This window comes from Solenopsis invicta, chromosome 8, assembly GCF_016802725.1.
Source record: "Solenopsis invicta isolate M01_SB chromosome 8, UNIL_Sinv_3.0, whole genome shotgun sequence".
Lineage (NCBI taxonomy): Eukaryota > Metazoa > Arthropoda > Insecta > Hymenoptera > Formicidae > Solenopsis > Solenopsis invicta.
Window position 1 is genome coordinate 20,494,257 of NC_052671.1, and position 25,040 is coordinate 20,519,296.

At 30.8% G+C, this 25,040-nt stretch overlaps 2 protein-coding genes across 9 annotated transcripts in view; one reads left to right on the plus strand and one right to left on the minus strand.

Annotated features, from left to right (window-relative positions):
* LOC105203340 (transient receptor potential cation channel trpm) overlaps positions 1-25,040 on the minus strand; it is a 144,150-nt gene that overhangs the window by 83,351 nt on the left and 35,759 nt on the right. For 6 of the 8 annotated variants that reach the window (XM_039452288.1, XM_039452289.1, XM_039452291.1 and 3 more), the window contains 2 exons: positions 19,246-19,353; positions 15,337-15,419 (listed from right to left, as the gene is read on the minus strand). In XM_039452288.1, the coding sequence (XP_039308222.1) occupies positions 15,337-15,419; positions 19,246-19,308 (146 nt within the window). In that variant the 5' untranslated portion in view covers positions 19,309-19,353. The remainder of the gene's footprint in view (positions 1-15,336; positions 15,420-19,245; positions 19,354-25,040) is intronic. The other 2 variants (XM_039452292.1, XM_026138928.2) reach the window with 1 other exon arrangement.
* Positions 3,028-5,824, plus strand: LOC113004612. The gene is made up of 3 exons (XM_026138472.2): positions 3,028-3,261; positions 3,696-3,860; positions 3,940-5,824. The coding sequence occupies exons 1-3, from the start codon at positions 3,034-3,036 to the stop codon at positions 4,285-4,287; spliced, it is 741 nt and encodes a 246-aa protein (XP_025994257.2). The 5' UTR covers positions 3,028-3,033; the 3' UTR covers positions 4,288-5,824.

Below are 25,040 nucleotides of genomic sequence, written 5' to 3' on the forward strand. Positions count from 1 at the left end.
GCAACATATATAAGTCGGATGTACACTGAATATACATAGAATATACATTGAATGTGCATTGAATGTATATAGAATGTATATACATGGAATATTCAACAAATATACACATGTATATTGCATGGATGTACAGTGTACATACAGCGCGTTGCATTTGCATATACCTACAATATCCAATGTACGTCGTTTCTGTATCACTGTATGTGCATAGGATATGCAGTATCCACTGAAGTATATGCAATGTATATACATTGCATGTTAAAATGTTTACTGGGATTGCTATTTTTAATGATTAACTGCTATTAATTTCTTTAAAATCATTCTTATTATTAATTACCGACCCATGTAATAAAAAAATTAACTAAATAATAAATATTAAAAATTCAATAAAAAAAGTTAAAAACACATAAAATAATTTTAATAAAATACAAAAAGTCTCGGGCTCAAATAACTCAATTAAAAATTTCAAATAAAGGAATTTTTATAAGCCACTGCAATTGCACAAATGATAAAATCTATTAAGTGACAATAATATTCAAACGTTTCGATCATCTATTCTTTCCTCCTCAGTCAAACACATAAATTATATCCGTAAAATAAAGTTTTTTTGCCTTCTCCTGTCTCCTGCCTTAATAAGCTCAAAAGTCAAGCTCATAAGTCTAGCATTTGGAAATTAATTGTGTTTGTTATATTCAAAAAACGGAAAGCAGGCAATCCGAATAATGAGATAACGAGCTCATGATGGTGTAAAGACAAAATATAAATAAATTTATAAATAAAAAAAATACTTTATTTTAGTTAAACAGATGCAATTTTCTAAAGTTGTTATAGAGAAGATTATTGGTTGGTATGTTCATATAAACCAATATTAAATCCTAATAGCTTTTTGCTTTATTCTCATAACTTTCCCATCATTTCTTGGATAAATGACAATTACTTTTGTACTTCTTAGGATCTAAAAAAGATTTTTAAAGGTTAGTTTAGGTTCCATCGCGAGTTGAGCGGGAAGTCTCTACCATCACTGCCTGAAAGAGAGGGACACGGCGCAGCACACCCTGGGGAGGGGGGAGAGGGGGGGTGTCCGCCGTAGGCCGGTGAGCGCCGTGCCCTCACCAACAGAATCGGGGAGGACCTTTTCCTTCCGGCTGTGGTGAGGAACATGTTGGACGGTTCCTAAGGCTAGGACGCGGTGAACTCCTTCTGTGTCAGCGTTATGGTGCGGAAAGAGGAAGCCGAGAGAAAACGAGAGAAGAACCTAGTGGCATTACCGGAGAGATAACGCAGAGGAGGGAGACGTCGCGTGTTTCTGCAACAAGAGAGTTAGTTCCCCCCCGCCCCCCTCCTACGCTCACAATAAGCGCAGGGCGTCTCGATGCAGCATGACGACGCACGAGGTCGCTCAGTGTGGTCCTACCTCTCATCCTCATGGAGGGGGGGGGGGCAAAATCTTTGCATGTGTGATCATCATAAGCGGAGATCAACAAACGCTTCGAGGGGAGGTATGCCTCTAGAGGTATCGGCGTCGAGGTATTTGCCCGGTTGACCCTCCTGAGACTTGAGATGCGGGACACCGAGGGCTGGAGAGTCGGAGGTGTCGCAAACCCGCATCCCGGTTAGGGCGGCTGACCTGCACTGATCGGCTGTTAACTTCCGGAAAGGAATTTCCGCCCTGGCAGAGACTCGTTTAGTTTCGGACGGATCGCGGTGCATGCTCAGCCCGATCCCCGTGGTCCGTTTCGAACCCAGACGCCGGAAACAGTTGGGGTTTAGTGGGTATATCGGCCCTGATTGGATCAGCAGTCCCACATACCCCGTGCCCTATCCCCGCAGGGCACGGAAATGCGGTAACGCATTTCCCAATTATAAAAAAAAGATTCCATCGCGAGATAAAATTTTGCCTTTTTTACAAGATCTTCTTTCATTCTGCCAGACTCTATAATATGGGTTCTAGGTTCTAGGTTTAATATATGGGGCATTCCACGCACGCACGCGTACGCTAAATAAACCACCCATTTTTCGAAATGTCACAGATTTCGTTCATATTGTGTGAGCTTAAACATTTTGATGGCCAAACACTCTATGCCAAATATTAAGCCCATAAAATAATTAGTTGTCAAACAAAATAGAATCATAGATTTTTGGATCTTTATTGTCACAGCGCTCTTTTTGCTGCTTTACAGTGAGCGTAAAAGACAAGTTTAAAAATAAAATGTTGACGTTTCATGTCACGTAATTTTATTATATCTGGAATAAAATTGTTTATTTTCGCAGACTAGTATTATTTAAGGATTCCAAAAATTTTCAGACACCTTGTATATTATACGAACCAAAATCTCATACTTTCTGCATTTACTACGCACCTTTTTAAGCGCATAAATGCGTAATTAATTTTATTCTAATAGTATAAAGTTTAAAAAAAAACACTTATACGACTACTTTAACAATTAATAATAAATTCCAATTTTTGGTGACTTTCCCTGAACCTGGTAGACAAATAATTATTTTTTTCTGATTTAAAAGTATCCTATGAACAAATTTTAATAAATAATTTGGATGTCGGTTCTAGGTCAAAAACAGTGTTGGGTAGTATCTAGATACATGTATCTAGATACAGTATCTAGATACATTTTGTGTATCTGAGCCTGTATCTGAAATATATTCAAATTGGAGTATCTGTATCTAGATACAAAACATAGTATCTTAACTGTCTTTTAGATACATTTTCAGATACATTTTTACGTATTTTTGGTCTGTAGTGGAAAAAAGTATATTTCTTTTTTATTTGCCTATGAGTAATTCGTGAAGGTGAAGAGTCTAACATAGCGTAACTAAAACTCATATCAGACTACGAGACTACTGAGACTACCAATTGCATAAGCCGACCTGACTGTCGATCACGATTAGCGACATTAGCGACATACCGACTCTCATCTGGCCAATCACAACGGGGTCAGCGAGGCGCCGCGCCGGCGCTGTGACAGGCTTTATGTATAAAACGATTATCTAGTCTATAAATGTAGTTAACCTTTGTGGACAATGCAAAGTACTTGTCATTTGAGTATAATAACCTCAAAATTGTTAAAAATATTGAAAATTAAAAAGATGTCAACTCCTGGAATCTTAGATGGAGAATTATTTAGAATAATTCCCGATTCTCAGAATAGAAAGGAAAACTCGACGCAAGTAATTGCCGAATGTGTGTCATGTGGAAACAAATACAGTGGTGCACTAAATGCAACCGGAAATTTTTATACGCATATTAAGGCAAGTATCTTTTTAAGATAGTAGCATAGAAAATTAAAATAATTATTAAATTAAATAATTACTGTAATTAATATAGTAGTCTCCAGCTATGCATTTTGTCATTTTGATAATTGTTTTCTCTAACCTCTAACTGTGAATAGGTTTGAAAGTACGATTTTACGCAATATACGTTTTGATTTTTTCAGTTTAAATCAGGAATGAAAAAAGAGACTCAATATTGTTAGCTAATTAAGATTTTCTTATAACAATTAATACACAAAGTAAATGACTGTTGAAATAATGATCTAATAAAATATATAGTTAAAATCTTATTTTAAGCTGGAATGATAGCTAGATGCCTAGATAATATATATCACAATATCACATACTTTTTTTTTACTGTGACATTCTTTTTATTAATAACTTGATAATGTCCATATATATTTTTTATACAGAGAAAACATTTATCATTATTAAAAAAAGCATTAGAAAAGAAAGAAGCAAAATACAAAAATGCATCTTCATGTGAAACATCCAATCCAAAACCACTAATACCAGCAAAGCAACCAAAACTGATGAATACGAATATGTTAGTGAGAAACACTGTCTCAAAAGAACAGGTTTGCAAAATTGTACATTGTACTCAACATAGAATTTTACAATTATATAAATAAAAAGTGTTGTGTTTTTTGTTTCTAGGTCATTAAACTTGTGTTATCGTACATAATCAATGAAATGAGACCACTTGCAATCGTTGAGAAACCATCATTCAGAAATCTTATATCTGGTATATCAAACGTTGAGCTACCAACACGGAAAACTTTGAAGAAAAAAATCGAAGAACAATTTGAATCGACGATTGCTGAAATAAAGATTCGAGTTTCCAAAACTCAGTTTGTTTGCACTACTGCAGACATTTGGAGTTGTACACCCAAGGACTTTGATTCTGTCCATGGGGAAATTTTCCAAACTGAGAAGTCACCACTTTCTACATACTCGCAGTTCATGGTTAATGAAATGACTAGAGCTTATTGGTCGTTACGTTAATCATGAACTGTAAGTATGTAGAAAAATAGCGACTTCTTAGTTTGGAAAATTTCCCCATGGACAGAATCAAAGTCCTTGGGTGTACAAATCGAAGTTTCATGGAAATTACTTGTCACTACCTTGATGATAAATTAAAAAGAAATTCGTGTGTTCTGGCATGTCGCCGTATGAAATTTGCTCACACGTACATTGAAATAGCAAAAATGCTAAGTAATGTTCATCAACAATTTGGATTATCTGTCGATAAGATTGTAGGAACAGTCACGGATAATGCTACAAATTTTGGAAAAGCATTTCGTATTTTTTCACTTGATAAAAACGAAATTGAAGAGGAGCCAGAATATTTGCAAAACGAAGATAACATTGTTATACATGAATTTGAACTTCCAAATAATTTTGATGATGACTTCGAAGATTTTTCTTTGCCAACACAATACAAATGTATGTCACACACATTGAATTTAATTGCAACAACAGATTTACGTATAGCCCTATCTAATATCAAATACAAGAAATTATATAATTCTTCATTTTCTAAAGCAAATACACTGTGGAATACAATACATAGATCAACGAAGGCTGCAGATATTATTGAAGAAATTGCACATACTAAACTACTAGTTCCTTGTCCCACTCGTTGGAATTCAAGTTATGATGCAGTTGTAAATTACTATCGATTAAAAATCACTTAAACGAAATTTGCGACCGTTTAGATAAGCCAAAGTTCAAAATGATCGAGATTGAGTTTCTTGAAGAATATGCCTTGGTAATGAAGAGTTTAGCATGCACGATTGATTTGCTACAGGGAGAAAACTATTGTTATTTAGGATACGTTTTGCCAGCTTTGCTGCAACTTAAAATTAATTTGCAGACTCTTCACGAATTACCTAATTGCGAACCTTTGAGGAATGCTCTAATAGATGGCATTAATAAAAGATTCAGTAATAGTGTATTAAATTTTGACAGTACATGTAGCAAACCTTACATTATTTCATCCGTGACTGTTCCTAAACTTAAGTTAAAATGGCTAAACTTGATACCAGAAGCAGCGATTTTTTCAAAAACGATTCTAGATCACGAATATTGCAAAAACTTGCTTATTACAGAAGCAAAAAAATGTGCGTTGTTAAAAAATGAGACCACAATATCTTCTGATGTTTCTTCAGCGTCTTCTGTGGAAGATGACCAATTCTTTAAATTTTTATTAAAAGATCAAGACCACGTAGAAACAACTGACACTACTGACAATACTATCGGCATGGAGGTTTTATCTTATTTGTCAGACAAGCAAAAAGATATCGAATCACTAGCACGTTTTCCTCATATAAAACATTTGTTTTTAAAGTACAACACAATTATACCGTCATCAGCACCGGTTGAGCGATTATTTAGCACTGGTGGTCAAATTTTAGTGCCACGTCGAAATCGTTTGAGTGATGATATCTTTGAGGCATTTTTGGTGTGTAAGACTAATGTATAAAGTCACAACTAATAATGTAAACAAAAAAATATTAAAAAATAAAAATTATTCAGTATATTTTAGGTGCATATTATTATTACGATAAAATATAATTTAAAAGTATCTCATGTGTATCTGAAATACTTTTAAAGTATCTGAGTATCTATATCTATATACATTTTAATTTGTGTATCTGTATCTGTATCTATATACGTTTTTTCACATGTATCTGTATGAGTATCTAGATACATTTTAAATGTATCTTACCCATCACTGGTCAAAAATGACCTCCGTTTAACATCCTCATTTCAAAACAGAATTTCTCTTATAATAAAGCTTCTAGGCTTATTCTAACAGCACAGTATTGTTCTTTGTTATAATTCCAAAAGTGCACCATGCTTATTTTATACGTACTACTAAGCCTCAAATTTTTATGTGTGGGAAATGTTGATTAACGAAACTACATTTTTATAATTTTTTTTTTGTTTTTCATATCAAATTGTAGCCTGCACTTTTCGTTATTGTTTATACTCTAATTCTGTAAAAGAATTTTTCGATCCGTGTCTTCATTAAAAAAAACAACTGATCCAAAAATATTCACGTACACAGAAACGGGGCAGATCCCGATAGCACACGGGACCAATAGCATACCACCACTCACAGCAGCCAATACTTAAAGTTTTTCCGTTGATTGGGTTAGATAAGTCAAAATGATTGGTTGATGGGCTATCGCACCGTGCGCTATCGGATTCCGTCCATACAGACAACTCCAATATCGCCAAAATTGCTGCATTACAACGTATCATCGTGGCGCAAATATTCAAAATTTTCGTCAATTCTATACAATAATATTCGCATACTGCCTATTGAAAAATATAGATCTTGTAATATGGTGTAATAATATGACATATCATTTTCTTATTAATGGGAATGGAATTATTTGTCAAAGATTTTCCCGTTTATATCAATATATTTTTCATTAAGTATTGCAGAGTTGTATGAAATACGTGAATTTCTTCTCTGAAGTTGTCTAGCTCATGAATCGTGGACATTTCGTGAATTTTGACAATTCATTATACTTATTTTTCATAGCCTGTAATATTTTTGTACGATTATGATATGTAAAATGCATATACAATGTATTTATTTACATTTAAATATGATTTAATCAATGAAGCGTTTCAACATCATCATAACTTCAATTTAATAAGTTTACAAAAGTGCAAGATCCACTGTTACTATACCGTCACTGAGGGCGCGAACTTTAGACTATCTGATTTATCTATTGTAAATACTTCTCATTTAAAAAGTCTCATTTATAGTATCAATATTTTTGTATTAGATTTTCGTCTTATTTAAATAAGGAATACGTTATTAAAATTTCGGTTGAGAGTTGTGGGACACCCTGTTTATTATATTATAATGTGAATTATATATTTCCTCTATACTTTTCAACTTTGACTTTTTTTATTTACATATTAATCCAAATAAACAGAAAAACATTTTTTGTCAGATTGAGTTATTTGAAAAATTCTTGTTTTTAAGAAATAAAAATTTATAAATATAAATATAAAAAAATATAAATTTACATTTGTATCGATTAATAAGTATTATTGTCATTGCGAGCCAAATGCAAAATAAAAATATAAATTTACATTTGTATCGATTAATAAGTATTAATTGTCAATGTAAGCCGAATGCAGTTATTAGAGCATAACAAAGCAAACATAAAGAAACAAACAACTCTTTCATATAAACAATAAAAATTGTATTAATAAAGTCCAAAGACGTTACATTTTTATATCCTAAACTAAATTGTTTTGTTGTGCTAATATGTTACAATTATCTAGAGGCGCGGTCGCGACTCGCGCTTATGTAAAAAAATTTTTTTTATGAAAGTCGCAGACCAACCCTCTTTTACGCGAATCAGCGAGTTCCAAGCACGCAAGATTATCAGATCTCAGTAACACCTGAACCGATCAAGTTCTAAGTAGTCTCAATTAAACGATAGCTTGGCTCCTACTTGTATAATAAAAGTGTTTTTATTTTTTCTTTCCGTGCCCTACGAGTGGAGATATCGCGACGCAAATCTAAATATTCATCTTTAATCTTTAAGAAACGTCGTCGTCGCCCTCAGGAATTCTCCTTTTCATATTTTCGACACGAGTGGCGCTGGCATACATCAGTCAGCCGTATGCAACTTGTGGTGTACTTGTGGTGTATGTGGTGTAGTACTTCTTGTCATCTTGTCATCATCATCATATCCGTCGTGACAGGTTCTTTAACCTGATCTTTATTCGTCAGTCATTAACAATAATCTTGGTAAGAGTCTCTAATTAGCTTTGTTTTATTCTTTTTTATTGTGAATTTATATATTTTATTATAATTTATTGCAGACATAAGGATTGCATTGAACATTGAGCTACAAAAGAAATTATGATCAGAAATATTTAAATAGTCCGTCAGTGGAGGAGACAGACATTGCGCTGCAAATAAATAATAAAATATCATTACAAGAACACGATGCCGATATTGAAAAAAATATAATATAACAATTGTCAACTTTGAACAATCCGTTTTTAGCTATGGAAGAGTACATGTCATGTGAATTATATAAAAACGATACCGTGGATGCTCGTATGCATAATACTCATAATTCTAAAGCAAGGTCAGATACATAATTTAAACGTGTATATATATATATATATATATATAAAATTTTACGCATTTTTTTGAATAAACGTATATCATGTTTATTAGAAGATTACACAATTTCAAGATATTTAATTTAAGTAAATACCACTTAAGTTGGAATAAGAGATTTTGTAAAAAATATTAATTAATACATGTTATTTGGATTGAAAGAATAAAGATTTTTAGGTGCGCGCGCACACATAGGCGCCTTTTTTTACCTTTTCTTTGAAAAGGTAAATTCTAGATTAACACGATATATAATATAAATTATTTTTTATTTTAGATATATTTTAAACTTAAATTATCTTTATGTTGTTTAGATACATTTATATATAATTTATTTTATCTTTATTAAAGTAATTTTAAGTTATCTAAGCATTAACCCTTGAACACACCGATCCTGTAAAATACGGAAACACATTTTTGGGTCTGGGAAACTTTTTCAACTTTGAGAAGCTATATCTTTGATTACAATCAATATTTTTCTACGATTTTTTTTTAAACGAAAGTTCAAAATCTCAGGAGTGTGACTGCACAATCGGCATTGCTAAAAAATAATTTATTGTGAAGTTATAAAAGAAAAACCATTAAGCAAAAATGAGAAATTGGTCAAAAATCCACTTTTCCTTCAAAAAATCATATTTTGGCAACAAAAACATTTAAGGACTTTTAAATACGGCGTTTTAAAGCTAAAGAGTCACACTTTCAAAATAAAATTTGGCAAAGTCATTTCTTTTAAAAAGTATAATTATGTAACATGGAGAATATGAGGTATTTTTGGGCATCTAAAAATCTACTTTAAAAAAAAAATTATATCTTTGCAACAAAAAACTTTGAAGAACTTTACAATACGGCGTTTTCAAGCTAAAGATTCATATTTTCAAAAAAATTATATTATTGTCATTTCTTTTAAAAAATATACTTATGTAACAAGGCAAATATGAGGTATTTTTGATTAAATCGTGTCTAAAATTGAAAATTGATGTGTTTCATGATATACTTCGGAAAAACTCTCTTTTTTACAGCATTTTATAGTATTCCAACTTTAGACAAAGTACATGCAAGTAACATTCGCAAATCGACCTGTTTGAACGTATTTTGTCCAGTTTTTTTATGTAAAATACAAAAAAATTTTCACTTACACATTATATGGGTCGCATTGACCCTAACAAAACTTTGCTGCCGTGTCGTTCGAATTCTAGTTGACCAAAGAAAATGATCAACCATATCAATCGAAAGAGGAGATTTCAAACTTTTTTTACGTCTTGGTCCGAACCTCCTATCTCATTCCGTCTTCAAATAGCAAGCGTTCAAAACTTCATATGGGGTCTCTCAGACCCATTTACGTGTTTAAGGATTAATATACAGGGTGATTCAGAATAACCTGTTGTCTTTCAAGGGACGTATTTCTGGTCGAATTCTAAGACGATTTTTTCTTTGCCAAAAATTTGTCAGACGCTTAGATTTTGAAATATCAGCCGATTAAGTTAGCGTATCACGGGTCGAATACAGATGGTACGCAGGGGCGGCGCACTCACCGTTACGCGCGGGTGTGTCGTGAGGTGCTTGCTAAGCTCAGGTGATACAACACACAAGTATTTCTTCCTTCTCACTCTCTCTCTCTCTCTCTCTCTCTCTCTGTCACATCACAATGCTAACTTTAACTTAAAAATGTAATTAATTTTCTTCTTAATTTTAATGATTTTAATAAAAAAAGTGCCAGGAAATTCTTTATACAGTCGAAGAATCGAACAAAGAATTGCACGAAATCTAGATATTTAATTACATTTAATAAATTATGTCATTGCAAGTATTCAAACAAATATTTATTAAAATTTAATAACTTTTTTTCTCAGTGTCTAATCTCTTGATATAAAAAAATAATTTTAATAAAATAAATAGAAAAATATTTTTCAATAAATTTTATTATTAAAAACAATATTAATCACTACTTTATTTTTAAATTGCCGCATTCTAACTTCTGTTCGACCAATCACGCATTCATATTCGATCATAACGTATCCCATAAAATCACTCGGCTCTTTCCTGTTGTCGAGTAAACACGTGTTGTCTGTTCGTCGCGCGTAAACACGAGTTTTATCGAGTTGCATATTTTCGCACGCCGAATGACTAATAATTATTTACAGTGATCGTTACTCGAAGTGATCGTTAATTAGTTATTCAAGTTTTATTGATCAAGTGAATGAATTGTGTATTATGATATTAAAGTGATAATTTACGAGAGGATCAATGAAACTTTGGTCTGTCTCATCGTGGAGACAACTAATTGATCGCTGTACAGAATAATACGTAAGTAAATGCATGTCCAAACTTGTTCATGCAAGCACGTGCGCGCGCGCGTTTACTCTCTCCCTCTCCCCCCTCACTCTGTAACAAAAAAAGTACTACTGTTTCTAAAAACTCGAGATGTAAATACTTTTATAGATTTCGTGCGATTCTTTGTTCGATTCTTCGACTGTACAAAGAATTTCCTGGCACTTCTCTTATTAAAATCATTAAAATTAAGATGAAAATTAATTACATTTGTAAGTTAAAGCTAGCATTGTGATGTGACAGAGAGAGAGAGAGAGAGAGAGAGAGAGGGGGGGGGGGAGAGTGAGAAGGGAGAAATACTTGTGTGTTGTATCAGCTGAGCATAGCAGGCACCTCATGACACACCCGCACGTAACGGTGAGTGCGCCTGCGTATCACCTGTATTCGACCCTTGATACGCTAATTTAATCGGCTGATATTTTAAAATCTAAGCGTCTGATAAATTTTTGGCAAAGGAAAAATCGTTTTAGAATTCGATCAGGAATACGTCGCTTAAAAGACAACGGGTTATTCTGAATCACCCTGTATATTAATATAAATATATACGTATGGATGGGTTTTAATTCCTGTGTCAACGTTTTACAATAACAGATTTACCGACTGCAACTGTAACATTCACTCTGGTGTGTGTGTGAAGCTGGCACATCATTTGGTGGAAAATCACTAAACATTGACAGTTCTGAGTTTATTTTCAATAGTTCTACAGTTCCTGATAGATAAAACAAATAGTTCTGGCCTTTAAAGCGAAAAAAACACATAGGACAAAGTGAGGTGCCAGGTTCACGCAGCACCTCAGTTTGTCCTACGACATTTTCCAGACCGAATTCTTGTAGGATTTTAAAAGATCTATAGTTCTAGATGAGTTCTAGAAAGAGTTCCAGCGTTTAGTTTATTTTTTTTTTTTTTTTAAATTATTATAAAACATTTATGTTATAATATTATATAATAGAGTTCCGTGTACAAAAAAATATTTTTCCTACAGTTCTCAACATATTAATGCGCGTTCCGAAGAGTTCCGGGCGATTCCGATATTAGTTAATTAACAAAAAATTAATAACTCCCGAAAAAGTCGATTTTCCGCACATATAGGTGAGGTGCTGGACTTTTTCGAAGAGTTCTGTGCACGAAAAAATATTTTTCCTACAGTTCTGAACATATTAAAGCGCGTTCCGAAGAGTTCGGAAAGTTCTCATAAAAGATTTTTATGAGCACCAAATTTTCTGACGATCTGAAGAGTAAAATTAGAGCGTGGCACGTGCTCTCCGCGCATAAACAATTTATTTTTCAGCAAGTGACATCGAGCACCAAAGTCGCAATTAATTTATTATAATACTACGATGTCTAAGGAACATTTTGATATAAGATTTTTGCGAGCACCAAATTTTCTGACGATCTGGAGAGTAAGGTTAGTGCGCGGCGCGTGCTCTCCGCGCATAAACAATTTATTTTTCAGCAATTTGCAGTGAGCACTTAATTTAAAATTGATATATTTTGATACTTCGATGTCTAAATAACATTTTAGTATATAATTTTTACAAGCGTCAAATTCGACGATCAGAGGACTGATTTTTTGCACTATCGGACAGGAATTAATAATTATTATTTTATTAATAACTTTGAATCCTGTTGTATTATGATTATTTTCGTTTTCCACATTATTTTACTACCGAAAACATACAAATTTAGTGGTCTGTAAGTATTGTTCTCCAAGATCGCAATGCTGCGCTGGGTTTATAGTGATGTTTTTTTAAACAATTATTAATTTTTAATTTTTTTTTAGGGGTTTCTTTGAGCACTAAATTAGCACTAAATTCTAGTGTACTTGTTTTGTGTTTGTGACCACTGTATATATTTTTTTTATTATGGGCGGGTCCAGCTTGCCATTAAGCTGCACCCCACATTTTTTTTTTTTTAATTACTGCTAAACGGTTTGAACACCAAAATTCGGACTAGAGTACTAAATTAGCACCTAAAAAGCACTAAATTTTTGACCTAGTGCGAACTCGATTTTCGCTGGTGGGGGGTCCAGTTTAATAGAGGTGAACTCTTCGAAAAAGACCTCACCTATATGTGCGGAAAATCGGCTTTTTCGGGAGTTATTAATTTTTTGTTAATTAACTAATATCGGAATCGCCCGGAACTCTTCGGAACGCGGTTTGGTATGTTGAGAACTGTAGGAAAAATATTTTTTCGTACAGAGAACTCTTCGAAAAAGACCAGCACCTCACCTATATGTACGGAAAATCGACTTTTTTGGGAGTTATTAATTTTTTGTTAATTAACTAATATCGGAATCGCCCGGAACTCTTCGGAACGCGCTTTAATATGTTGAGAACTGTAGGAAAAATATTTTTTCGTACACAGAACTCTTCGAAAAAGTCCAGCACCTCACCTATATGTACGGAAAATCGACTTTTTCGGGAGTTATTAATTTTTTGTTAATTAACTAATATCGGAATCGCCCGGAACTCTTCGGAACGCGCTTTAATATGTTGAGAACTGTAGGAAAAATATTTTTTCGTGCACAGAACTCTTCGAAAAAGTCCAGCACCTCACCTATATGTGCGGAAAATCGACTTTTTCGGGAGTTATTAATTTTTTGTTAATTAACTAATATCGGAATCGCCCGGAACTCTTCGGAACGCGCTTTAATATGTTGAGAACTGTAGGAAAAATATTTTTTTGTACACGGAACTCTATTATATAATATTATAACATAAATGTTTTATAATAATTTAAAAAAAAAAATAAATAAACTAAACGCTGGAACTCTTTCTAGAACTCATATAGAACTATAGATCTTTTAAAATCCTACAAGAATTCGGTCTGGAAAATGTCGTAGGACAAACTGAGGTGCTGCGTGAACCTGGCACCTCACTTTGTCCTATGCGTTTTTTTCGCTTTAAAGGCCAGAACTATTTGTTTTATCTATCAAGAACTGTAGAACTATTGAAAATAAACTCAGAACTGTCAATGTTTAGTGATTTTCCACCAAATGATGTGCCAGCTTCACACACACTTCACTCTGTATGTGTATATATACATGTACACACATAAATGTTACAGTTGCAGTCGGTAAGTCATCTCTAATAATAAAACGTTGGCACAGAAATTAAAACTCACCTTGTACAATATATATGTTAAATTGTAATTAAAATACATTGAAACAGAAATTATAGAAATACAAATTGAATCATAACGATATGATAAACAACAATGACAAAAATGATAAACAACATGTTGATAAACAATATAATAAAACACAAAAGAATAATAAAACGGATTTATTAATAAAAAATAAATGTATGTGTTCATCTTCCAATACTAATTTGATAATAAGTCATACTCTATAGCACACCCTGCATTTTAATGATATATTAGGTGTAACACTTAATTTTGAGTTTTTCGGTTTAAAAATGCATTTATTAAAAAAAAAATAATAATAATACATTATATTTCAATCAAAACATTTTCCCAAATGATATAGTAGTCCAGAAAAAATTCATAAAGACTTCATTGAAAAGAGTTATTTATAAAGGTTTTCAAACAAATTATATAGTATTCAAAATCAGATCATTTTTCTTAGTACAAAATAATTTAAAAAAGCTTGTTTAAGAAAATTATTTTAAATTTTAATGACTAACAATTCTGCTAGTAATTATAAACTAAAACTATAAAATAACATAATTATTTAATTAACGCTATACTTCAGTGCCATAGTACCTATATGAGCCCTATTAATTATATGGTTGTTTTCTTCACAACCATTTCTATTTTATCAAATTTATATACATGATTGTATTCGCGATCGTCGCATTTTTCTCTAATTAGAGATATCTACCGTTCCAATAGTAAATATACCCATTCAAAGAATGATGAAACATTATTTCATTTTGTATCACAAAAGATTATATAAGGAATGAAATAAATTATTTCCAATAATGTTTGACATGTATATAAGAATACTTGTTATTTCAATTCACGTAAAGCGTTCCAGCGGCGATGGTAATAAAAAACATTGTAATATTCGTAACATTTAATACAATTAATCCTTTGTAATAAAAAAGAAAGTAAATATTGAAAATACATCATATTGTACATTACTTCACGATCACTTATTTCAACATTAACTTACATTTTTTTCTCAATCTACATGCTTATAAAGCATTTATAACGCGTTTTTGTTTAATAAATTTTAAATGCGTTAGTTTTGTAACGCTTTAAGGGTTACAGAACTATATTTTTTTGCACAGTTTTTATGCGTTTCACTTGTAATGCGCATTTTTTAATAATTTTAAGCGCACTTAAGCGCTATAAAATTGCACTTTTCTGCACTGGTTTTATGCGCTTATAAAGAGTTTTTCATAGTAGATTTTGAAAACGCTTTTAAAGCACTAACGTACTTTTAAAGTGCTAAAAAAAAGAACGCAACTTTTTTTTAACGCTTTTCAAGTGCTGCTGTGTTACATGAATATATTCTTTCGGTATATTTACAAATACACACATGCCCACACGCGCACGCATACACATGCACACATTTATATTTCATATAAAAGTCCTACCTATGTTCATCCTCAATGCTCGGAATAAACTTTGCACATTCTCTCTTTTGAAATGTTGCCTCTATCCAGCTGCGCTCAGTTGTCTGCAATTTAAAAAATACAAGAATGTAATAATTGTATGCAACCGAAAAAGAATCAATGTTAGCATATGTATAAACATTTTAAAAATCATGTCTATTCAATTAACACAGCAAATATCAAAAAATAAAGATATGTCCTGTTCCACAAAATCAAGTTTTTTTACGTTCTTGTACGAATATTTGAAGTTTAGAGATTTTTTTCGATCGTTGTATAAGATAAAATTCTGTGATTGTCTGAAAATTATGTATTTCCAAACAAAATTGAATCCAATAAAACGATAAAATTAAAATAAATGTTAACAAAAAAAATATAATAACTACTTTTTCATAAATTTATTTAGAAAAAAATTAAAATTTATGTGCAATTTTTTTTATTAAAAAAGCATTCTTTTACCATGTTTCATTATTTTTGGATAGAGACTAAGTTTACATACAAATATATTTCAGAGAATCGTAAAGTTTTACCTTGTACCGTGACCAAACTTCTAAACTTTAAAAAAACGCAAATAAGTTGATCTCATCAAACAAAACGCACTTTTACATTAGTTTATTTTGTACTTTCACGGACAATTTGAGTTTTCTATGGATGTAAAACAAATTTATTAATAATTAAACATTATTTTTTATACACGCTAATACAGCTTAGAAGAGAGTTTACTTCAATCTATTACGTTCGATTTCAATTATTTTTTATTATATTTCTCATTTAATACTAATTTACATACAAATAAACATTGGAAATTATAACTCGATATTTCAAGTATCTATTTCTACAATGTTTAATTTTTCACCAATAAATCATATTATCTTTTTTGTAATATGCTACAAAAATATGATGTTCGCAACTAATTGCGTAAATTGTACCATTGATCTTGTATATCACCTTTAAAAAAATTGACTTTATAAATTAAAAGAATTAAAAATCTAAGGAAACATTATAACACTCATTTTATTAAAATTGTATTTAAAAAAGAATCAAATATATAATAACTATATAACTATTTAATAGATAACAATAAAAGGTAAAGTCGTAAATAAAACTAGCTTAAATTTATTTCTGAACTTAACATATTTTTTATTTATATCAATTATTTAGTTTTACTATTATCACTTATCAGTCTTAAATTAATATACAATAATTTATTGTAATAACATTTGTGATGGTAACTTAAGAAACTTGATAAATTTTAAAAATCGATTTAATTTTTATAATAATTACAAATATTACATATGAAACATTCCACTTCAAATAATCCACCCACTTTTCAAAATTCTGTTCATATTGCGTAAGCTTGAACAGTTTGATGGCCAAACACTGTGCCAAATATTAAGCCTGTAGAATAATTGGTTGCCGAACTGTAGGACTTTAGATTTTTGGACTTTATCGTCACAACGCTTTTTTCGCTGCTTTACAGTGGGCGTAAAAAGCAAGTTTGAAAATGAAATGTTGACGTTCCCTATAAAAAATTGAACGCTCTTTCACGTGAAAGTATTCGTTTGTTGGCCAGGACCCGTTTTTGACGGTTTTGATTATGGACGGTCATTTTTAAGTTTTTAGTATTTAAAGTCTTAATTTTTCTTCGGAAATAGCTCAAAATATAGCCCCAGGCTTCTATTTTACCTTAAAGGGATTTCATGGGACACGCATTCGTTTGGAAGTAAGAGCTCGGAAAGTGAGGTAATGTCGCTACATTACCGGGCCTCTCCACTATCACGCTCGACCTAACTGAATTGTCGGATTGTTTTTAAATCATAGTAATATTTTCTCTTTGCAAGACCCTTGCAAATCCTGTTTAACAAAGCTGAAACTGAATTTAGAGAATTTTTTTGACAGAGAGTTGAGTGTAATTGCGAGTAAGATGTAGAGCTAACAAGAACAGCGTTAATGCCAAGCGAGTAGACTATACTTCGTCTAACAAAAGACTGGTCCATCTCTGCGCATGTTTGCGCATAGCAGACGACGTAGCGGATCTCGTAATGAGAACATCGCATTAAGCTATCATATAGCAGCATTGTTCGCCAAACACACTCATAAATACATTATCTATTTTTGTTCTTTAAGCCCAATGTTATCTAATGCAAGATTTTCAACGATTGTACAACATTATCACATCTCTGTTTACCATAGAAGCAATATTGCTTCACTTCCCAAACTCTTACTCCCAAACAAATGCGAGTTCCATGAAATCCCTTTAAGGTAACAAAATAGAGGCCTGGGGCTACATTTTGAGCTATTTCTGAAAAAAAATTAAGGCTGGCCTTTTAAATACTGAAAACTTAAAAATGACAAAAACCGTCAAAAACGGGTCCTAACCGACAAACGAATACTTTCACGTGAAAGACCGTTCAATTTTTTATAAGAAACGTCAACATTTCATTTTCAAACTTGCCTTTCACGCCCACTGTAAAGCAGCAAAAAGAACGTTGTGACGATAAAGTCCAAAAATCTAAAGTCCTACGGTTCGGTAACCAATTATTCTACGGGCTTAATATTTGGCATAGAGTGTTCGGCCACCAAACTGTTCAAGCTCACGCAATATGAACAAAATCTGAGACACTTCAAAAAATGGGTGGCTTCTTTCACGTGGAATGACCCATATATTACATAAATATGTAACATTACATAAATAAAAAATTAACATCAATTAAATCTAAATTTTTAAGGTATTATTAATACACATAAAACAAGATGTAAACAATAAAATTTATATCTATTATTCATCAATTATTTCATATATTTTTGTCAACAAACAATTAAATAAAAATATAAAATATCGATTAGATACGATTTAAACGACCGGAGTACACATTTAGCAACTCTCCCCTAATTATTAAACTCTCTGAAATTAATGTATAATAGAGAAAAAGAGAGTATTATGGCTACTGTCGACAATACGACTACCCCTATTATTTCCGTTATTAAGTGACGTATTCTAACAATTGCTTATGGAGTTATTCGTTTAGTAACCCGCCGTTTTTTAGTAATGCTAATATGCCAATACACGACTGACAATTGTTATAAGGCATTTTTGCTTTTGAGCACTTTTAAACTTTAGCAAGGTACACTTTTAACCTTCAATTACATACACTTCCTTATTATTCTTAAACTTGAGTGTATTATCACACAAAGGTACATACACTCGAGTGTTTTTTTGTTATTTAACTTTTTATTCGGCCGTATACATTTCGAGTTATACAAAGTTAAAACACTAACATGGAATTTTGTTAATATGGTTTTTTAAGCAAAATTTTTATATTAAAATATTTCTTCGATAAATCGATTGTCATTCTAAAGAGCGCTGTTTAGAAACATCAGAGACATCATTTTGTGTTTGTTGTTTAATGTTAAACAGGAAATAATATTTTTAATAAAATTTCTATTGGTATTTCTAAAGCTTCTGAATGCAGGAAAATTCTAAATAATGAAAAATTAAAAATATGTAATTTTGTAACAAGATACTTTCAAACTAAACTAATTGTAAAAAATTTTTATGGATATATTAGCCATATTACAACCACTTTTTTTCTTCCACCGATTATGAAGTGTATTAGATTTTTATAAATTACGTCCTAAATAATATTTCATTACTTTGAGTCTAGAATCTGTCAAACAACACTTTGACAAATGTAATCATTCAAATTTCAATAGAAAGTATTAATTATAAACAAAGTTATTCAATAAAATGAAAATGGATGCCATATTACCCTCTTCTCCTCTAATAATACCAGTTAAATTATGATTAAAAACAAAAAGTGTTTGACAAATTATAATAATATTTTTAACAACTCAATCTTTAATAATAAACAAAAAATTAAAATTAAAAAATACCTTAACTTTCTTTTTCTTCACTTTTGGACTATCTACACCACATATAATATTTCCAATTGTCATCCTGATGTAAGATAGAACTTTTGTTCACTTTAAGTTAACAGTGTTCTAAAAAAAAAAAGTAAGAAAAAAACTAATCAACATAATATACAGAATATTAGTATTTCTGAATTTATTGTACAATCTAAATAACTTTTTATTTTTCAGTATAATCACCTTTTATTTTAACACCCTTAATTTTACAATAATATTTTTAGTACAAGAAATTAATTCTATGCCAAAAAAATATTCCAAATTTTTGTTCTTAAAATGTAGTAACGTAAAAAAAATAATTCATTGTTATAGAAAACTTATTCAAATAAAAGATTGATTAAAAAATAAATATTGTATTTAATCACATTTTTTATATCATTAACCTTTAGAGAACTGGAAGCCAATATTTCGGTTTTTAACGATTTAAATTAATTTCATTGCTTATTTTGTATTCAAATATACTTATGCACGAAGTAAATTACTGTAACTTCATATAATTTTTTTATTACTTCAAATTCTTTTATTACTTTACTGCATTCCAAAGTTCGTAAATTTTTTATTGTATCGAAATAAATATTTTTTATAAAATTTTTTACTGCAAATACTATTAAATAATTATTCTAGAAATATATAATAATATAATGCTCGGAAATAAATCCGGAAAAAAATTTGTATACTTTTTCGGACTGGAAGGCAATATATCAGTTCTGAAGCGGCGCTATCTTTTTCGTAGATTGATGCAAATATATAATAGATAACAAAATTTTAAATCTAAAACGGTAAAAATTGTTCAACAATTTGCCAATCCTCAGGTTAATCCGGAAATTTTTAAACTTTATGTATAAAGAAACCTTACACAAATTAATATAAAGTCTAAATAATTCGAGATCTTTATTTAGTGATTTAAAAAAAATTTTGAAAATATATGCATAGATAACGCTAGGACGAAAAAATATTTGCATAATTTTTTTGCACCATCTTTTATAATCATTACCAGAGTTTATTTCATCCTAATAAGATATTTTATTTTAGCAACAATAAAAGTAAATAATTCATTTAGTACGATCAAAAATAAAAAAGATAAAAGAGCGTACTCTGATATCAAATTTTGTAAAAAAATAGATTATCTAAAAATGTTTATTCCTTAAAAAAAAAAGAATGTACATTCGCTCGAATCGCATAAAAACAATACAAAGAAAAGAGCAGATTCAGATCCAGCGCAGCATTCTTTTGAAGCGGGCGCTCTAAATACAAATAAAACGATTATTAATCAATATACAAAATAATAAAAAAAAAGGATACAAAAAAATAAATCAAAATATAGTCACATAAAATTTATTCAGTGATATTATAAAAAATAGCACACAAAATTTTGTAAACAATTTTTCTTTTTAATTATCTATATGCATTCCACGTGAAAGGGGTCCACCTAAAACTAAACTGTTTGGGATTTTTTAAATAATAATAAAAACATGTTAGTAAACGTATTATATAAGATTAATGATAAAAAAATAAGTATTATATGCCTTGCATCAAAAATATTGAAAGCTATTGTTTAAATTAAAAAAAATGTTTTTTTTAACATTTGTACCTAAAATTAAAAAATTTTTAGAAACATGATTTTTTTAGTACTTTTTCCGTACTTTCAGATAAAAATATTAATTTAAGTGAGAAAAATTTAATAATATAGAAAAAATTCATTTTTTAGATTTAAATAAAAAAATGAACAATTTTATCCATTTTTAAAAATCTGAAAAAATTTTCAGGAATACTTCAGTACACGTAGAATATCGCATCATAAAGCAAATTTTGGGATCGCAATGGGGTCCTCTCAAAAATAAATATTTTTACTAATACAAAATTACAATTTCAGTCAAAAGCTAGATATCAATTTTTATTGGCCATTTATTTAGTACTACGTAAATAATATATTTTTAACAAATTACTATAAAATAAAAAATAGTTGTGAAGTCTGCATTTTATATTATTTAGACTTATTTATTTTTTCTATATTTTTTGAAAAAAAGTCTCGTTCTTCATCAAAACTGAATTTTTTTCGAATTAATTGATCTTTGTTCGCAGGAATAATCGCATATTTTAATGTACCCGGAACAGTTTTTGCTAATGCGAATCTTGGTTCCAAAAACTTACTTAATTTGTCGTGATTTATTTTCAAACTGAATAAAATTGTTGTCCCTTTCATGTTATGTTTAGCCAACAGATACAATGCCTAAGCATTGAGGATTATACTTCCTTACAAACTAACTTTCCTTGCTAATCGTCTTAAATTTCCACCCATACCATCATAGGAATCTTTCCCATGTGCTGTGTTAAAGAAGTGCCATTCGACCGTGATATAAAAAAAAAAAAAACACGCAAATTCTAATTTAATAATTATAATTTAAAAATTATAATTTGCTTTAAATTTTTCTTACTAAAATTAATATTTTTATCTGAAAATACGGAAAAAATCCTAAACAAATCATGTCTCTAAAAATTTTTTAATTTTAGCTACTAATGTTAAAAAAAGAAAAACACTTTTTTTTAATTTAAACGACTTCATATCTTTAATGCAAAACATATAATACTTATTTTTTTTATCATTAACCTTATACAATACGTTCACATGTTTTCATTACCATTTTAAAACAGTTTTCATTACCATTTCCCAAACAGTTTATTTTTAGGACCCCTCTTACGTGAAATGCCTCATATTTACATTCACAGAACTTTTCAAACAAATTTTTATACTAACAAAGTTATATACACTATTTAAAAAAATACGTAAAATTACATAAATAACATGAATAAAAATTACACAATTTTTAGTGTAAATATATACAATTTTGTACGTTTTTACAAAAATTAGCTTGTATACAATCGTCGCCAAAATTAAGGGATCACCTATTCTGATTCCGAAAAATAGGCATAATTCAAAAATGTAACTTTGTCAAAAATAATTGTAACAAAAATTTTTTTTAATGCATTTTAAAGCTTGAAATCTCTAGTTTTTAGGTTGATAAGTCATTAAACGATTTACAGATTGTTTACAAAGTTACACGGATTTAAATAGAGATGCGTCAAATCTCAAAATTTTTTACAAACTTTGCAAAACTCCACAACGCGAAATAAAAATTGCATGTAAATACGGTTTACATCATTCTAACGCATGGATCTTTACCTTTAATTTGCGTTTTTGTTGTACGATTTTTTTTCACTGAGTTAGGCAACACTGAAGCAAAAATGGCCTTTTTTGCTTCAATGTTGAATAATTCAGTGAATAAAAATCGTACAACGCTCAATAAAAACGCAAATTAAAGGTAAATTCACGCTTTTGAATGCTGTAAACTGCAATTTTGTGAATTTTTATTTTTTTATTATACGCCGTGGAGCTTCGCAAAGTTTGTAAAAAAAATCCGACAAATGACAAAATCTTATAAAAATTTTACCAAGTTGTAAAAGCCTGAAATAAAAGTCGCACACACATGCAGTTTATAGTATTTGAAAGCGTGAATCTTTACCTTTAATTTGCGTTTTTGTTGAGTCTTGTACAACTTTTTTTCACTGATTGTGAGTTATTCAGCACTGAAGCAAAAATGGTTCTTTTTTTCAATGTTGAATAAAACGGTGAATAAAAATCATACAACGTTCAACAAGTTCACAAATTAAAAATAAAGATTGACGCTTTCAAACACTGTAAACTGCATTTGTGTGCGATTATTAATTCACGTCAAATAAACTCGCAAAATATGTAATAAATTTTGCCCTCTCTTTATTTTTATCCCTATAGCTCTGTAAAAAATCAATATACGTTTTCAAAGTCAATATTAAAATTGTATGTAGAAACATTAATCTATAAAATGGCTTTTAAAACATTTGATTTATTATTTTTATTGATTTATCATGTTACACTTTCTTTTGGAGAGTAACTGTAGGTGATCCTTTAATTTCGCTGTTAAACGCTCACTTAATTTTTGCTGAAGTCGATATTTGAACTTTGTAAAAAAAAAAAAATTATAAAACGATCCTTCAGGGCTCATTTTGAAGGGCAAAACCTTTCGATTATTTAAATTGATTTTTCTCAAAGATTCTTTTACACTAACAAGTAAAGAAAAAAATTCAAGAAAGATTTTTAAAAATCAAAAATTAGCAAAATAAAAAATTTTTTATAATGCAATAAAACATCAAAAATATCGTGGATTAATTTTTTATTACTAAGTCTTTGTAAAAGTTTTTTAATTTTTGACTTCATGTTAATTTGAATGGCAAACAATTTACAACTTGCTAAAGAATCACGCACGATTTATATGAAAAAAATCTGTTTATATGAAAAAAATCGGTCAATTTGCTTGAATTTTTTATATGTTGTAGCACTTGCATTCCTAATAAAAAAACTTCCATTTGTAGAATATTTCTATGTCTAATTTCGGAATTAAAAATGTTTGAAGGTCTTTTTCATGACATTGGCTCATATGTATACCTACACTAGTTTGAGCTTGCAATGCTCATATACGAAGTGTGATCAAAAAGTAAGGTGACTTTTTGAATTTCGCGCGCTCTGTACTCTAATTTCAAAATTTTTTTTTTTTTTGTGTTGGTACACTCGTCACGATCATATGTTCACAGTTTTGACTATATAGCATGTGTTGTTTTTATGTGAGAGGCATAAAGGTTAGACTCGTGTTTGCGTGCTCGGCGATTTTTTGCTGTTGAAAATAATGGAGCAGAGAGTTTGTATTAATTTTTGTGTAAAAAATGGTATTAAGTGTTCAAAAACTCTTGAAATGTTGGCGTACGGTGAGTCAACTTTGAGCACAAAAAATGTTTATAAATGGTATAAGTTATTCCAAGAGGGCCGAGAAAATGTTAACGATGAACCTCGCTCTGGACACCCCAGCACGTCAAAAACCGACGAAAATGTTCAGGAAGTGAAAGAAATTGTGTTGAAAAATCGTCGAATCACGATTAGAAAAATAGCTGATGATCTTAACATATCGTTTGGCTCATGCCAATCAATTTTAACGGATGTTTTGGGTATGACACGTGTGTCAGCGAAATTCGTTCCAAAACTGCTTAATTTTGATCAGAAGCAGCTTCGCATGAACATCGCCCAAGACATGTTGAACGACGTCAATGATAATCCTGATCTGCTCAAAAGGGTTATAACTGGTGACGAAACATGGGTATATGGCGTCGAAACCAAAGCCCAATCATCCCAGTGGAAGAGCCCAGGAGAGCCAAGACCGAAAAAGGCACGCCAAGTTCGTTCGAATGTGAAGGTTTTGCTCACAGTTTTCTTTGATTACCATGGTGTTGTGCATCAAGAATTTCTATCACAAGGTTGTACGGTAAACAAGGAATATTACCTTGAGATTATGCGGCGTTTGCGTGAATCAATAAGAAAAAAACGTCCGGAAGCGTGGAAAGAAAATTCATGGATTCTGCACCATGATAATACACCTGCGCACACGTCGTTACTAGTGAGTACTTTTTTGGCCAAAAACAATACTATCATCATGCCTCAGCCACCGTATTCACCAGACTTGGCCCCCTGCGACTTTTTCCTCTTCCCCAAATTGAAAAGGCCTATGAAAGGACGACGATTTGCGACGATTGAGGAGATTAAGGCTGCATCGCTGGAGGAGTTCAAGGCAATACCCAAAAGTGCATTTCAGAAATGTTTTGACGACTGGAAAAAGCGCTGGCACAAATGCATTGTATCAGAGGGGGATTATTTTGAAGGGTATAACATAATTCTGGAT

What these genes read in the sequence shown, in the direction of transcription:
- LOC113004612 (XM_026138472.2), top strand. Translation starts at nt 3,034, where the DNA reads ATGCAAAGTACTTGTCATTTGAGTATAATAACCTCAAAATTGTTAAAA. An exon ending in ATTTTTATACGCATATTAAG is followed by an intron (nt 3,262 to 3,695) that starts GCAAGTATCTTT and finishes TTTTTTATACAG; the next exon opens with AGAAAACATTTATCATTATT. An exon ending in ACACTGTCTCAAAAGAACAG is followed by an intron (nt 3,861 to 3,939) that starts GTTTGCAAAATT and finishes TTTTGTTTCTAG; the next exon opens with GTCATTAAACTTGTGTTATC.